The sequence below is a fragment of the Sceloporus undulatus genome, chromosome 6 (assembly GCF_019175285.1).
Source record: "Sceloporus undulatus isolate JIND9_A2432 ecotype Alabama chromosome 6, SceUnd_v1.1, whole genome shotgun sequence".
Classification (NCBI taxonomy): domain Eukaryota; kingdom Metazoa; phylum Chordata; class Lepidosauria; order Squamata; family Phrynosomatidae; genus Sceloporus; species Sceloporus undulatus.
In genome coordinates, this window is record NC_056527.1 from 3,731,596 (window position 1) to 3,747,518 (window position 15,923).

Below are 15,923 nucleotides of genomic sequence, written 5' to 3' on the forward strand. Positions count from 1 at the left end.
GAACTCCTGGACAATACAGTCAGCTCTCCATATCCATGGATTCTTTATCTAACTTTATTCAACCATCCAAGGCTTGAAAATGTTTTTAAAATGTATGAATTCCAAAAAGCAAACCTTGATTTTGCCATTTTATATAAGGGACACCATTTTACTAGGACATTGGAGTTAATGGGACTTGAGCATCCATGGATTTTGATAGCCAGGGGGGCCTGGAAACAAACCCAAGTGGATACCAAGGACCCACTATATCACACCAAACTACAAATCCCCAAAGCACTGAGCTAGGACAGTAAAAGAGGTGTCTAACTGCATTATTTCTGCAGTGCAGATGCAGCCTGAGACTGTGGTTTATTGTGAAAAGACGCTAGAGACCTGCTGTGTGCCTTCTGACCAACTGAAAAGGTGGCGTTAATGAGTCCATGACATGGACCTTTAATCTGGAGCAGCTCCTGAATTATGTAACTCCCCGGAGAAGTCTGGTTGGCTCCAACTGAGTCGAGCTCCCCTTTTAGTTTGTCTGGCTATATTTAACCTGTTTTCTGAGCCTAGGAATCTGTTTGGAGAGCCAAAGTGGAATACAGCTCACAGTCTTTCCACAGGAAGAATCCACACCTGTTTACTCCAAGTTGTTGTTTTTTTCTTCATCTCAGTTCAGCCATATAATCGAGAGAAGGGTTTTATTGGTTGCTGAGCTATTGGAAAACACAGTGAACCCTTGGTATCTGCTAGGGTTTGGTTCCAGGGTCCCCCATAGATACCAAAATCCAAGTCTCATCAAATACAGTGCCATAGTAAAATGGTGTCCCTTGTGTAAAATGGCAATCTAGGTTTTCTTTTGGGACTATATATATATATATATATATATATATAGAGAGAGAGAGAGAGAGAGAGAGAGAGAGATATTTATATTTTCAAGCTATGGATGGTCAAATTCATGGATAACGAATTTGTGGCTATGGAGGACCAACTGTATCCAGCCTGCACCATTATTGCACTTTGATACCACTTCAGCTACAGTAGCACCATCTGATAAAATCCTGCAATTTGTAGTTTTGTGAGGTACTTAGAATTCTAGTGCACTCCTCTGAGCTGTGGAAATTGAGCTCTCCAGAGCCAGCCTGGCATAGTGGTTTGAACATTGGACTATGACTCTGGAGACCAGGGTTAAATTCTCTGCTCGGCCATGAAACCCACTGGGTGATCTGGGGCAAGTCACGCACTCTCCGCCTCAGAAGATGGAAGTGGCAAGCTTCCTCTGAACAAATGTTGCCAAGAAAACCTCATGATAGGACAGGTTCCTAAGGGTCCCTATAAGTTGAAAATGACTTGAAGGGACACAAAAACAACAACATGAAGCAGGGAATTCCAGGTATCTCACCAAACTGCAAATCCCAGAATTCCATAAGATTGAGCTATAGCAGTTAAAGTGCTTTCCAAGTTCTTTAACTGCATTGTGCGGACACACTTCAGCTTTGTTTTCTGTCTAAGCTCAGATTTGCTTTCTGACTGAGTCCAGATTTGTTTTCTGGCTGAGCCTGCCCTGGATGGTTTTGTTCCAGTTCTCCATTTGGTTCTCACCCACTCCGGCCAACCTGCGAATTTGTTTAGAAAAGTGGACATCCAACTAACAAACTTTTCATTTCCTGAGCAGGACAATCTGTAGCAAGCAAGTAAGCTCTTCCACGGTTCAGCTCCAATCCAATAGGATGGAAATAAACTTTATTTTTATGGATGAAATTTACAAACCATTATATTTTCCAGGCTTCTTCCAGTTAAAGGCTGGCCTTCCCTCATGGAATTTATTTATACAAACGCAAGCCTTTGACAATTTAATTGCTCATTTTAGAGGTATAATTTGGCTGCGTTTGGTCCTCGCCGTGAACAGCCTGCAGAGAGCAAACGCACATAATTTGCAACTGTTTCACAATAACATGACACTTCCCCAACAAACTAGCAATATGATTCCAATCTTAATTGGAAACACTGGTTTTCCTTAGGTAATTACCTTATTACCTTATTTTCTGGTACTTGTTTTTCTTTATGGAAAGATCTTACTTTCCCTTTTGGGGAAGTTTTTTTTAAAAAAAAGTTGGTTGTATGTTTTCAGAGTTTGTTGTTGTTGTTGTTGTTGTTGTTATTATTATTATTATTATTATTATATGTTGCTCCATATTGGAAGGAACATCTCAAAGCACAGGGGTGCAGAAAAAGACTGGAATTCTGTTACAATTTTCCTATGACATACAGTGGCCCCTTAGTATCCACTGGGATTTGGTTCCAGGACCCCTGACGGATACCAAAATACATGGATGCTCATGTCCCATTATACACAACAGGGTAGTAAAATGGTGTTCCATATCTAAAATGGCAAAATCACATTTGGCTTTTTGGGTTTCTTTTTTTTTTTTTTAAGGAATCATTCAAGCCACAGTTGTTTGAATCTGTGGATACAGAATCCATGAATACAGAGGGCTGACTGTACTAACCAAGGTGCTAGAATTGAAAGACATAGCCATCTGGAAAATCAGTATGCAAAAGATCTTGCAGCATCTTTGAGATTAACTAAAAGATGGAGGTTGGTAGCATGAGCTTTTGTAGACTTGAGTGTACTTCATCAGTAGCATTTGGTGGTTCACCAATGCATCTGAAGAAATAGGTTCAAGCCTATGATAGCTCATGGTGGACCATGAAAGGCATCTGAGGAAGTATGCTTGAGTCGATGAAAGGGAGGGCGCAGTGGTTAAATGCCTGTACTGCAGCCACTCACTTAAAACCACAAGGTTGCGAGTTCAAGACCAGCAAAAGGGCTCAAGCTCAACTCAGGCTTGCATCCTTCCGAGGAGGAAGCTAAAATGAGGACCCAGATTGTTGGGGGCAAATTAGCTTACAGTTGTAAACCGCTTAGAGACTGCTTAGACAGTATGAAGCAAGATATAAATGAAGTTTGTTTGCTTGTATGAATGTTCATGGTCGACTGCTGAAGGCCTCTGAGGAAGTAGGCTCAAGTCTATGAAAGTTCATGGTCAACACCAAAGGTATCTCAGGAAGTAGGCTCAAGTGCTACCAACTCGTCTTTCAGTTTCAAGGGTGCTGCAAGATCCCTTTGTGTACTGACAAAATGAGAAAAAGCTCCCATTTTACTTTCCAGGCATGTCACCACCAAACCCAACTGTGGCTCTATGGATTTCTCCTTGGCTCTTCAGCCAGGAATTGGTAGTGCCTAAACGCCTCCATTCCATGATAGTTTCTTCAGACAGAAGATGTTCCAATGTGACCTTGCTGCATTTCTGCTCCATGAATTGCACAGAGCAATTGTGAACTGAAGTCTTCTATTAAACATTCTCACAGCTTCTCCTAAAAAAACCCCAACAAGACAGATAATGGCCACACTTAGATATGTTGTAGTAATACCACAACTGAAGCCTGGTAATGCACTATATTCTCTGGCCGCACTTAAAGGATCATTCAGACAGCAGGGTGAGTACGCAGGTGTTGGCTCCTCACTGGGACTGGGCTGACCTAATGCATCTGGCCAGTTTTGGAACAGCTGCATTGCCTCCTGGGCTGAGCGGATGCAGTTCAAGATGCCGGAACTGACTTTGGTATGGTTTCAGATTGGACTACCATGAAGGCCATCTTCTCCTGTCCCATTACTATTTTCCCCAGAAGGCTTCCATTAGGTCCTTCCACAAACAGATTTGGGCAGCTGTCACACTGCAGAATTAATGCAGTTTTGACACTCCTTTAACTGTCATGGCTCCATCCTATGGAATCCTGGGGTTTGTAGTTTGTCGTGGTCCCAGAACATTCTGACAGAGAAGGCTAAATGCCTCACATAACTGCAAAGCCCAGAATTCCCTAGCGTTGAGCCATGACAATCAAAGCAGTGTCAAACTGCATTAATACTTCAGTGCAGATGAAGGGTGCATCTGCACTGTAGAAATAATTCCCACCACTTTATGTGCTGGAGCACAATCTTATGGAATCATTGGATTTGTACTTTTTACAAGGCCTTTAGCCTCCTCTGCCAAAGAGTGTTGGTGCCTCACCAAACTACAAATCCCAATATTCTGCAGAATGCAGCCGTGCAGATTTCTGTAGGATGCAGCAGTTAAAGTGATCAAACAGCATTCTTTCTACAGCGTAGATGCACCCACAGCCTTCAAAACCTTACCCGAGAAGCTAAAACTCTAGCATTAACATTAGTTAGTGTCAGCGTTACTTTAAAAAATATGGGGATTTGCTAGTCATTCATTATTCATTGTTCAGGCGTAACAAGTAGCATTATTCATTGGTAACACATTAGGCAAGGAAGCAAGTGCAAAGGCAGGCTTCCAGTGGAACACTGAGAAAACAAAAAGAATGGCCACAGATGAGTGATGTAACTTTAAAGTGGGTGACAAAAGACGCTGAAATTGTCAAAGACTTGCTCTGCCTTGTCTTAGCCATTAATCTTAATCAAAACAGATTAATGCTTGCATAGTGCAAATCTATTACATGGTGGTTGAATTACCCCAGTCTCCTGCTGAATACCAGCATTGTACAATTGGTGCTGGGTCTGCCTCTGCGTCTTTGAGCAATGGGAAATAATAGACAGTGGCTACTTCTGCAACTCCTGCAAGTGAATCAAGGGGTACACTGAAGTCACTGGCAAATACTTACAAATATTCCAGGTAGACTCTTGTTAGTTATTCCCAGGTCATGTCTACATAGGCCAAACGAATGGCTTTCCCCCTGCCCTCATGGTGCCCTGTCCACAAGATGTAGGGCCAAAGCCCCAGTTCCTACACAACCATTCAAGCTACAGGAACCATCTCCAGTTTTCACTTAGGCATCTAACTCTGCATATGAAGATTTCTTCTACGCAACACCAATGTAAGACACTAGCTTACATTGTTGTCAGCATTAAGTTGTGGGAGGTGGAGGAAGAGACCCAGCGTGCCAATCTGAGATACTTGGAAGCATAAAAAGAACAGCAATAAACACAACAATGTTGATAAACACCGGGAGCAATCAAGAAAGGAATTCACATTTCTTCATACTTGGAGCTGAACTGTCATCCATCGCCACGCTCTTCCCTTCCCTCAGTCCTTACATCAGTTTTATTTTGTTTCTGTCGAATCCCAAGTGTCAGCAAATTCCCCTCATAAAAATCAACCAACAACAGACCCAAACTTTGCTTTTATTTATTACGGATGGATGTCTTGGGGTTGTAAACAACCCTTGGGCAGTTTGCTCAATCCTTTCCAGACACATGTTATTCATTGCAAAGCAACGCTTGTGAAAGAAGAAGGAAACCCAGAGTGAGTAACTGTTGTTGAATCCTTATTGTCCCCCCCCCCAAGCATCCCCTTTCACTTGGGTTTCTCCTGGCAGCACTGACTGAACAATTCCTTGCCTTGGGGGAGGCTTCCAACCACTTCCAATGACAAATAAATAAAATGAAAATAAATAAAACATCTAACTTAAGGGTTGTGCCCCATAAGTCATTCTTGGGACAAAAATGTGGCCATGTTCTAGAAGAGTTTATATCTGATGTTTTGCCAGCATCTGTGGCTGGCATTGCCAGTGAAACGTCAGGAATAAACTCTTCTAGAACATGGCCACAGAGACCAAAAAACCCACAAAAAGCTATGGATGCTGGCCATAAAAGAAGGTCAAAATATGGATTGCTCTCCATCCCTGGTCCCTGACATTTGTATCTCTGGGGCTCACTTGGGCTGTTTGCTGGGTGAACAGGCAAGGTTGAATTCATATGCTGCAGAATTGATGCAGTTTGAGACCACTTTAACTTCCATGGCCTAATGTTATGGAATTCTGGGATTTGTAGTTTTGAGAGCTCCGGTGCCATAGCAAACTACAAATCCCAGGATTCCATAGCATTGAGCCATGGAAGTTAAAGTAGTGTCCAACGGCATTATTTCTGCAGTGTGGCAGCAGCTTAGATCTGTCTTGGAAGAACTCGAAGAATGCCATATATATGAGTAGGGCAATTGTGAATGCAGTCCAGACACAGCTTGCTATGGCAGCTAAGGCAGGCCAAGGAATAGTCGGAGGAGCTGGATTCCCAGTTCAGGTGAAATTCTTCCCAAAAAGAGATCCCATCTGAGGATATTATGGGCAGCTTGGTTTTGCACCCAGATCATCCCAAGCATTTGATACGGTTTTGCTCCTCACTGCAAACCACCTGGAGTGAGTTAGTACATTGCGTAACAGGAATGAAACTTGAATGCAACGCCCCTCCGTGTAATGCTTCTAACCGAACTTGGCAAAGTTACTCTTTTGGATGACCACTTCCAGAATCCCAGCCTAGAAGATCCTGGGGATGATTATGAAAAGAAGTCATTTTTAAAAAAAGGCCTGGCTAGCAAGGAGCCATTGGGACAACTGTTTTACATTTGTCTAGTTTTGCCTTCTCTTCTGCACTATTGATATTTCTCCCCATAAATCCATTATTATTATTATTATTATTATTATTATTATTATTATTATTATTATTAAAACCACCAGTTTATGTGCACACTCCTCTTTTTGCTCAGAAGGCTGTGCACCATCAGAGGCAACTGATCTGCTCAAATGCATGTTCCTTTCTTTTGGACTTCAATATACTTCTCCTTTCTGCTCAGACTAGTGGTACTTTGCATTCTTAGGCAGGTATCAGATAGTGTATCCCCAGAATGCACTGTTGTGTCCACCTGGGCAAAGTTACTAGAGCCTTCAGGGCTAGCAACAATAGTTATGTGCTCATGTAGCATCATATCAAGGTAAGGGCATCCCAAAGAACATCTGACGGAAAGGAAGAATTAATCAATTGCACTTATAACCCCCTTTTCTCCAAAAATGGGAACTAAGTATGAACAGGCAAGGTGAAATTCTTATTTTTTGCTAAAGATCGCAACTGAAGAGCCAAACATCAGATCTGATTCTTAGCCCCAACTAGAGTAGACCTATTGAATCAATGGAAGTTGCAGTGGGGATGACTCACTAAATTCATTCTAATTCACTGGATCTACCCTGGTTGAGATGAGCAAATGAATTTTGGCCAAGATGTCTGCATTTCTCCTTCAGATCTCTCATTTTAGTTCATTAAATAGGTTTGGATCTGAACTGAGTGCTGTAGGCATTGGAGCCTTTGCAAAAGTTTGGAGAGATTGAGGAGGAATGTACAGATTTGATGTACTGTGCATTTGAAAACAAAAAACCAGGGGCAATATGCAAGCTACATTTGTATCTTCAGCCATGCATACTGCAATGAGCAGGATTATGACTTGATGTACCTATACCCTAGTCATAAGGAGTCTCAGACCCAAATCCTTCTGGCATTTTGAGTTTTGCCATAAGACAGAGCTGTGGGTGCATCTCCTTGAATGGGAAGAAGGCAAAAAATTGTGATGTCAGAAGAGATCTCTGGAGATAACACACAGTAGTGGTCAAGCTAGGCTGTAATCATAAATGGTTGCAAGCCTACTGTACATTAAAGAAAATAACAGTTGGGAAATCAAGGTGAACATTAAATGTCTGGGGTTCCCTTAGCTAAAGGGGTTTCTTAGCGAATAGACATGATGTCCCAGGACTGGGATCTTCCCTCTGTGTTGGATTTTGATAGAGGTCTACAAAGAAACTTCTAAGCAAGCTTGACATCTAATCTGCACTGCAGAAATAATGTACTTTGACGCCGCTTTAACTGCCATGGCTCAATGCTATGGGATTCTGGGATTTATAGTTTTGTGAGCTATTTAGACTTCTCTGCTAGAGAGCTCCAGTGCCAGTGCAAACTACAAACCCCAGACCTCCATAGCATGAAAGCCTTGCAGTTAAAGTGATGTCAAACTGCATCAGATTAGCTCCATTGTCAGGAAGGGTTCAGAAAGCTGACTCAAATTTCTGAAGCTTGGTTTCTTTCGCAGCATAACTTTGGAGCGAGTTGTCCTGGTTGCTACACATAGCTTCCGTATGTGTGATTAACTGAGGAGACACATAGTGCTCTCAAATAAGTCTAGGTGTGGGAATCATCCTGCCTTCAGCTGCATTCGTTTCCAGCTTTCATATCAGCTGTCTTGTATTCACCCAAAGCCATAAAGTCATTATAATGCTTCTGCAGAAGTGGAGCAATAATATCAAAAGCAATAGGATGTTAAGAGCAATGGATGAATTCTGCTATTGCTTTTGCAAAAGCTAGTGCATAAACCATATGGTTAGGGTAAAATATTGCAAAGTGTGTGAGCAAGGCATAGTGAAGTCTAGAGCTCAGAGAAGTTGCTCTTGCACTACAAATCCCCCAGTCCTCTGAGATCCTGGGAGCTGTAGTCCCACTGGCTAGCAGGGGGATTCTGGAAGTTGTAGCCCTGAAACGAACCTCACAGTAGGGGGATGAATAAGCTTTTACAATGCTCTGGGGTTTGGTGTGTGTGTACATATGTGTACTTGGGGTTTGGGTCTTAATGCTTTTGAATAGTCCCTTACCATTCCATACGACTAACCAAAGCAGCAAATACAATGCCAACAAATAAAACCGTGGAACCAATTACGCAAAACACAATCACAAGTGTGCAAATTTGTATAATTTATATCAATCATAGGATCCATCTTTTCTCAGTGACACAATTTTTAAAAAATTACACAGTGCACACTGCTCTGCTTGTACAGCTGAGCCACTGGTTCATCTATATTTCTTTCTGTGCCATGTCTCTCATAGGCCATTCGTATTTCTGGGGCCCCATTCACACTGCACAACTAAAGTACTGTTATTCCACTTTAATTGCCATGGCGCCATCCCTGTGGAATCCTGGGGTTTGTAGTTTGGGAGGCACTAGAACTCTCTACACTGCAAACCCCAGGATTCCATAGGATGGAACCATAGTCATTAAAATGGAATCACAGTGCCATAATTCTCTAGTGTGAATGGTACCTGGGACGCATGACTCCAAATTTTTTTCTCATGTGGCCATTTCAATCAATTGATCAGGGCCTTTGCAGGCAAGTTGATTTTTAAATGAACTTATTCACTGTCATGATTTCCCACTAAGAGGTCTGGGAACTTCTTTTCTCCCCCCCCCCTTTTTTCAGGGGAGCAATGGATGCTGAGAATCAACTTCCATTTTGAGGGGCAGAATCGTTTTATTGCATGATTTCGTGGGCAAAGGCAACGATTTTTGCAGGCTTGGCTGCAAGAACCTTATTATGCCATTATTTAATAATTAGAGGTATGTACAAACAATTGCAGCTATTATACACTGGTCACAGTTTATTTAGCCAAGGGGCTGTTTTGCTCCCAGGGTTTGGACTTTGCTAAATGGAAAGAAGGAAGAAGCTGGCCTTGGCATACAGGCCATGCCTACATGAGAGATGGAAAGCATTTCCTCTGTCCATGTAACTGTAGTTATTACAATTCCCAGGACTCCTTGGGTCATGATCATTAACATACTATAAAACCAAGATCAGGTTGCAACAGGGAGGTAAATCTTCATACATTTCACAATTGCAGACAAGAATGAATAAGTTTAGGGTCTTCTTTCCCCTCCTTGTTGAGGGTAAGTAATTGAAAACTGTGCAAAGTTTGAGTTTGGGACTTATTCTGTGTGGGGGAAAAGATCACATGTGGTCTTTTTGTACAGCAAATGACATTGTATGTACAGAAATGTTTTCTATGCAATAAATACTGCATTCTGCACATGAAGCCTGTTTTCTGCATGGAAGTGTTGCCTTTGGTGCCGAAAATGACATTTGCAGAAAATTATTGACACTGCAGGGAAATTTGTTTTTCTGTGTAGAAACGGTGTTACCTGCACAAAAAAATTGCTGTTTCCTGTGAAGGAAACTTCTTTTATATGCACAAATCTTGTTTTCTCTGCAGGAAACCTGGTCTTTTTTTATCTTGTTTTGCACACTCAAAAGACCCACATGCATTTTTTTCAGGCAGAATAAGTCCCGAACTGGTAAAATTCTTGCTCATCTAGGATTCTCCTTGTCAGGCTTTCTCAACACTCAAAGAAAACCATTTTGCAACCATTTAAAAAAATTGTCAAGCATTCTTTCGAGCCACGATTCAAGCCCCACACCCAAACTTACACCTCTTAGCTACAACCAGCAAGAAAGAATTCACTGCTCCGAGCCCATCTTGGGTAGATCTACCAGATGGCAAATCCAATTTTGTTGCAAGAAAAGGGGAACCCGAAAACACCCCAAGGCAGATTGTACCCCTAAAGGGCAATGGTGATCAAGCCTTGGCCCACTTGGTCCTGAAACGTGACACATGGACAATTCCCTTCTGTGCTGCAGATCAACCCTACAGAGTGCCCTTGGGTACCTCCTTGTAAACTGAGTATTTCCTTCATTTTCAAACCGGCATGACAAATTCTGATGGGTCTAGAGATCCCACACCACCATTAACACTTTGGGACAGGAGACCATGGAGCAAAGTGTGTGCGATCACCAGACAACTGGCCTACATTTCCCCACAGAACTTGATTTCTTGTTCCAAAGAACAACAAGGGGAAACAACTGTCTACAGGCCATTTTGCAATTGGCGGGGCATTCCTTTGAACACCCAGAGCTTCCTGGGAGCCTCCTATTTGAGCATCGGACCATTTTCTCCCCCTTCCATTTACATCACGGTCTCCTTCTCTTCTTCGACGAGTACCGTTGGCTTGTCTCCATTGTAGAGTCCCGAACCATTGAGATACTCCTCATCTTTGTTATACTGTTCTGGCCCAGAGGAAGGCATGGAATTCTCTGAAATGGAGCCATTTTTTACATATCCGGGCAAATTCCGATGTCCGTTGAGGGACCCTGGAACGAGTCTCGTGTTGAGATGGAGGGCGATCCCTCCCCTCGTGGTCACATTCGTGACGCTGGTGTGGGACACCATGGGTCCGTAGCTATAGGTGGTGCTCCCACTGCGGGCTTTCCTTTTAAAGTCAAGCGCTAACGTCCATCTGCTCCATGACTTCTTTATTTCTGCTTGAACCTGACAAAGTCAAGAAAGAGAAAGCAGACTTATTACGGGACGGGAAGCAGGGAAGGATTTGAGAGAGATGCCATTTTGACAGTAATTGTGGGCTGTGCAATTTGACCTCTCCCAACTGAGATGCCCAACTAGGAGTGCCAAATTTTGATCGTCGCTTTCCTGCTTGCAAGAATGAATAGTTTCAAAAGTTATCATCATCTTCCCCCTGGCTGAGGTTATGGGAGTTTTGGGTGATTTTGTGGTAATTTATGACAAAGAACATGATTTTTTTTTGGGGGGGAAATCATGTGTGCAAAGCAAACAAACGAAGAAACTAACAAACTAACAATTCTTGGATTTTGTGCAAAACATGTTTTTTGTGCAAAAGCCCCAATGCATTTCTCACAAAATACACCATTTTCTGTATAAAGCCATGTTTTTGAACAAACACATCTTTCACAAAGAATCCTGACATATTAAAAATCTGATGGTGGTTGAACCTTTTCTCAACAAAATAGCTCAGTGTGTTCAGACCCTTTTCCTCATCAAGTATGAGAAATTCTGTGTTTTTTATGCCCCTCATAACAACTGGGAAGAAAATTAACATTGTCATCTGATGAAGGCAATCTTAGTCAATGACGTTTAGTCAATTTTTCAGCTACTTGATTAATTAATTCAGGCTTTTCCCTTTATCTGAAGCAGTACTGTCTATCTGCTCTGCAGGAATTCCTCTCTGCCTCAGGACATGGTCCTTCCCATCATTTGCTAACTGGTCCTTTTGGTGTGGACTGAACCTGGCATTTTCTACTTGCTCTACGGTTGACCTGGGGCCCACCTGCAAAAGATGGCATTTGGACAAGTTCCTCTCAAAAGAAAGGGTGCAGGTTCCTCCAGCACAATCTCCTGCCTATGCCATCTCCTCAGCTTTCTTGGGGCATTTTAGCTGCCCATATCAGCCAAACAGTGCAGGACGGAGAAATCCTATGAGGAATAGCTTAGGGACCTGGGTACGTTTAGCTTGGAGGAGAGAAGGCTGAGACAATTTTCCAAGAGAAAACACTTCTCTGGGCATTTGTAGGGCCCCCAGGACAATCGTATGGCCAACTTCTGCCAGATGTTGACCATAGAGTTGCACTGGAGAGCCAGTTGTAGAAAAAATAGTTAAATCTTTTTACGGCTTTTCTAGTTTCATGGGGGTCCCGTGCCACAAACCCCAGCAAATGTGGATACCCTTGTCCCTCCACATTTGCAGCTTTGACTTTTGTGGATTTGATTATTCACGGATTTGATTAATATGTTCTCTCTAGGAATATCTAGGTCTTCCAGCACAAGTCTATGCTCAACTTTAACCAAAAATTGCACTGAAGGACCTAGAGATTATTCCTAGAGAGAACACTCCACTAGGCCTTTGTAGCTCCTCCATCGCAGTTCTATGGTCAATGTCTGCCAGATATTGACCCCAGAGTTGCACTGGAGCACCTAGAGATTCCCAGAGAAGTATTCCCTCAGGTAAAAACATAGTGTTTTTGTTATTTGCAGTTTTTCCACATTTCCATGCGTCCTTCATCCCTAACTCCAGAGAATGTGGAGGGATGAGTGTACTTTCAAGTGGCCAAGGAGATTCTGTCAAAATATATGACAATGGGACTTTAAAAGAAGAAACATTGATAGAAGAAATCATACTGACAAAGGTAATGGCACACAATCTGTGAGGTAGACACGTGCAACTAGTAACCTCGTGTGATGCCTCTTTTGCTGGACGGTACCATTTCAGACTATAGGGATCAGAAATGAAGTACTCTCCCATGTTGTTTTTTAAAAATTAAATATCTTTCATCTTCATCTTCAACAGGACACAACAGGCTAGCTCTAGAACTGTCTCCTCAATATATATTCCCTCAAAACATTGAGTTTTCCTTTTTCTTGTTCCTGGAAACTGTATAGTCCAGGGGTAGAGACATCACATTCGGCAACAATTGTGTAGTTTGGTTCTAAGAGACTTACCTCCCCATTGCAAAAACAATAGATAATGGCGACAAAAAATCCCTAGAAAGAAGAAGAAGAAGAACAAATTAACATCCCTCTAGCCTGGTCCAAAGCTGTTTGCAGAGTCTAAACAGTTAACTGTTGGACAAAAAAACCCCAAATTGCCCAACCATTATGCTTGCTAGCAATGGAAAGAACATTTGAAAATATTTGGGAAATGGTGGAAATGCAGGTGTCCTGAGGTGTCCAGAAGCCCTGACAAGAGGAATCCTGGAGTAGCAAGGATCTCCACGATTCAAATTTATTCTGTGCAAAATTTGCACATGAATGCTTTGTGCAGAAATGCAGAAAATACTATGCCTGTGAAGAAATCTTATTTTCTGCCTGGAAAAGGCGGTTTTCTCCCTTTATCTTGTGAGCCATCTTGAATCCCTTTCTGTGGGAAAGGTGGCATAAAATTAATAATATAATATAAATAAAAATAGATGTTGGGTCACCTTGAAACAATTGCCCCCCACCTGAGCCCCCCCAATACTTTCCCCTCCCAGGACCTGTTCCTCAATAACCACTGCTATTCACCATTTTGAATCTGCACAGTGTCCACATTGCAATATTGTTCAATGGCATTGTGAGAAAGGTGGCGTTTCTGGTGTTTGATGGTTAGCATGGTTATCTACTGGGAGCAGTACTGTAGCCAAGGTCTACCAACATACAGATCCCCCTCATTTGAAATGCTTGGCACCAGAAGCGTCTTTGGATTCAGAATCCTCCCCTCCTCCAGTTTTGGAATATGTGCATGCACATAATGAGGTCTTGGACCCAAGCCTAAATGTGAAATTCATTTAGGTTTCATATACACTTTATACACAAAGTGCAGTGATGCGTTGTATCTCTCCAAGGTCTCCGGGAGACTAATGTAGTTTCAAGCCCTCCAAAGTTGCCCATCCCAGATCTATATGCTACCTCTGAGACTCAAGGAGACTTCTAAAAATTAAAACAAATACAACTAAAATGGGAGTGGATTACCAGTGAGACATGAGCACAGAGTTGTGTAGATTTCTTGGGTTTAAAACAGGGAAGCTGTCCCCTGCGTAGGATGCACCATACCTGGAAAGAGTTGAAGAGCATTTCATAGTGCATTTGAATTTGCCAGAGGATCCCTGACACTTCGGTGTACGGCATAGCCATAAAAACGATATAATGAACTCCAAAGAGAGGCATAAGGACCAGAGTCGATTTCAGCAGCTTCCTGAAGAACAGAACAGAGGGAGGAGAAAGAATAAGGGAATCTTTAATAACTCTTGACCCAGAGAGTTCAGCTTCTTGGCACCCAGGGCTGAGCTGGCTAGACTGGCAACAGACAAAGTATTTTCTAATATAGCCGTGCCTTTTTGCGATGTTAGCTTCCAGAGGTATTCAGTGACATTGCAAAGTGCTTTGCTTAGATCCTGAGACCCAAGACGGGGCATTCTGCTAATCTTCACTGCATACAAAACCTACCAGGATGGCAGTTTAGAAAATCAGATCTCCAACTGCCTTGATATTAATGCAATCAATCAATTGAAAACTGACCTTAAAATAATAGACTTGGTATAAGACAATGGGTCCTTGGTATCTGCTGGGGGTATACTTCCAGGACCCCCAATGGATACCAAAAACCATGGATGCTCATGTCCCAGTGGATATAATGGCACAGTAAAATGGTGCCCCTTATATAAAATGGCAAAATCAAAGTTTGCTTTTTGGATTTTTTAAAAAAGAAAAATGCTTACAAGCCATGTATAGTTGAATCCATGGATAAAGAATCCATGGATACAGAGGGCCAACTATATTGGTGTCAGGATATACATACTTAAACAACCCCAAGTACAAAAATTATGTAGCATATATCATCACATACAAAATTATACATTGATTGTGTGATGTAACCTTTGTGTTGAACGGTAACATTACTCAATGGAATGCACAACTGAATGTGCAAAGCATTGCACAGAACTGTTTGTAGGCTTTGGCTTCATTTCTTAGATAGGAGACGGTCTGCGAGCAATTGCAATTTGTGTATCAGCAGGCAGAAAGACAATGTTAGCAAAGATAGGGCCATCGTGGTTAGACCGTTTCTCAGAATAGATCTGGCTGGCTATTGGACAAGTCACCTGTGCCTGTTATTCCACCCTAGGTGCCTTTCTCTATACCTAACCTTGCAGAAAATAGGGAATTATATGTTGTTGTTGTTGTTGTTGTTTGCCTTCAAGTCATTTATTGACTTATGGGTTTTCTTGGCAAGTTTTGTCAGTGGCATGTGACTTGCCCAAGTTCACCCAGTGGGTTTTGGTGGTTGAGCCACAATTTGAACCCTGGTCTCCAGAGTCATAGTCCATCACTCAACCCACTAGACCACACTGGCTCTTAGGGATACCATAGCCAATGCTTAAGATTATTTTATGATCTTGCACTGCATTAGTTCTGCACTATCCAATGCTTGCTTGTAACTGAATATATAAGATTAGCAAGCTGCTTTCTGAAGGCAGAAAGCTCCATCATTTTTCCTAGTTATACCACTCTCTTGCTCCAGCAATAAACACAAACTCATCCAACCCACTTGTGTTCAGCCATTTGAATGCCCACAGCAATGTGCAACTCTGGGTACATCTACACTGTAGAAATAATGCAGTTTGACACCACTTTAAGTGCTGTAACTCCATCCTGTGGAATCCTAGGATTTGTAGTTTCAAAGGGTCTTTAACCTTCTTTGCCAAAGAGGGCTAGTGTGTCACCAAATTACAAATCCCAGAATTCTGTAGGATGGAGCCATGACAATTAAAGTGGCGTCAAACTGCATCATTGCTACAGTACAGATGCATCCTGTGAGTCACAATTCACTTGAAGGCACATAACAACAACAACAACAACATCAAGAAGCAGCTCAGCAAAACAATGCGTGCGACACATTTCACAAAACCACAAGTCAAATTGCATTATTTCTGCGTTGTAG

The 15,923-nt window shown here is 42.2% G+C and overlaps 1 protein-coding gene across 1 annotated transcript in view; it reads right to left on the minus strand.

Moving 5' to 3' along the window:
* Positions 1-8,548: 8,548 nt before the first annotated feature.
* PTH1R (parathyroid hormone 1 receptor) overlaps positions 8,549-15,923 on the minus strand; it is a 124,790-nt gene continuing 117,415 nt past the window's right edge. Inside the window, exons 11-13 of the mRNA XM_042476995.1 lie at positions 14,039-14,180; positions 12,950-12,991; positions 8,549-10,966 (exon numbers count right to left, since the gene is read on the minus strand). Coding sequence (XP_042332929.1) covers positions 10,604-10,966; positions 12,950-12,991; positions 14,039-14,180 — 547 coding nt within the window. The 3' untranslated portion in view covers positions 8,549-10,603. The remainder of the gene's footprint in view (positions 10,967-12,949; positions 12,992-14,038; positions 14,181-15,923) is intronic.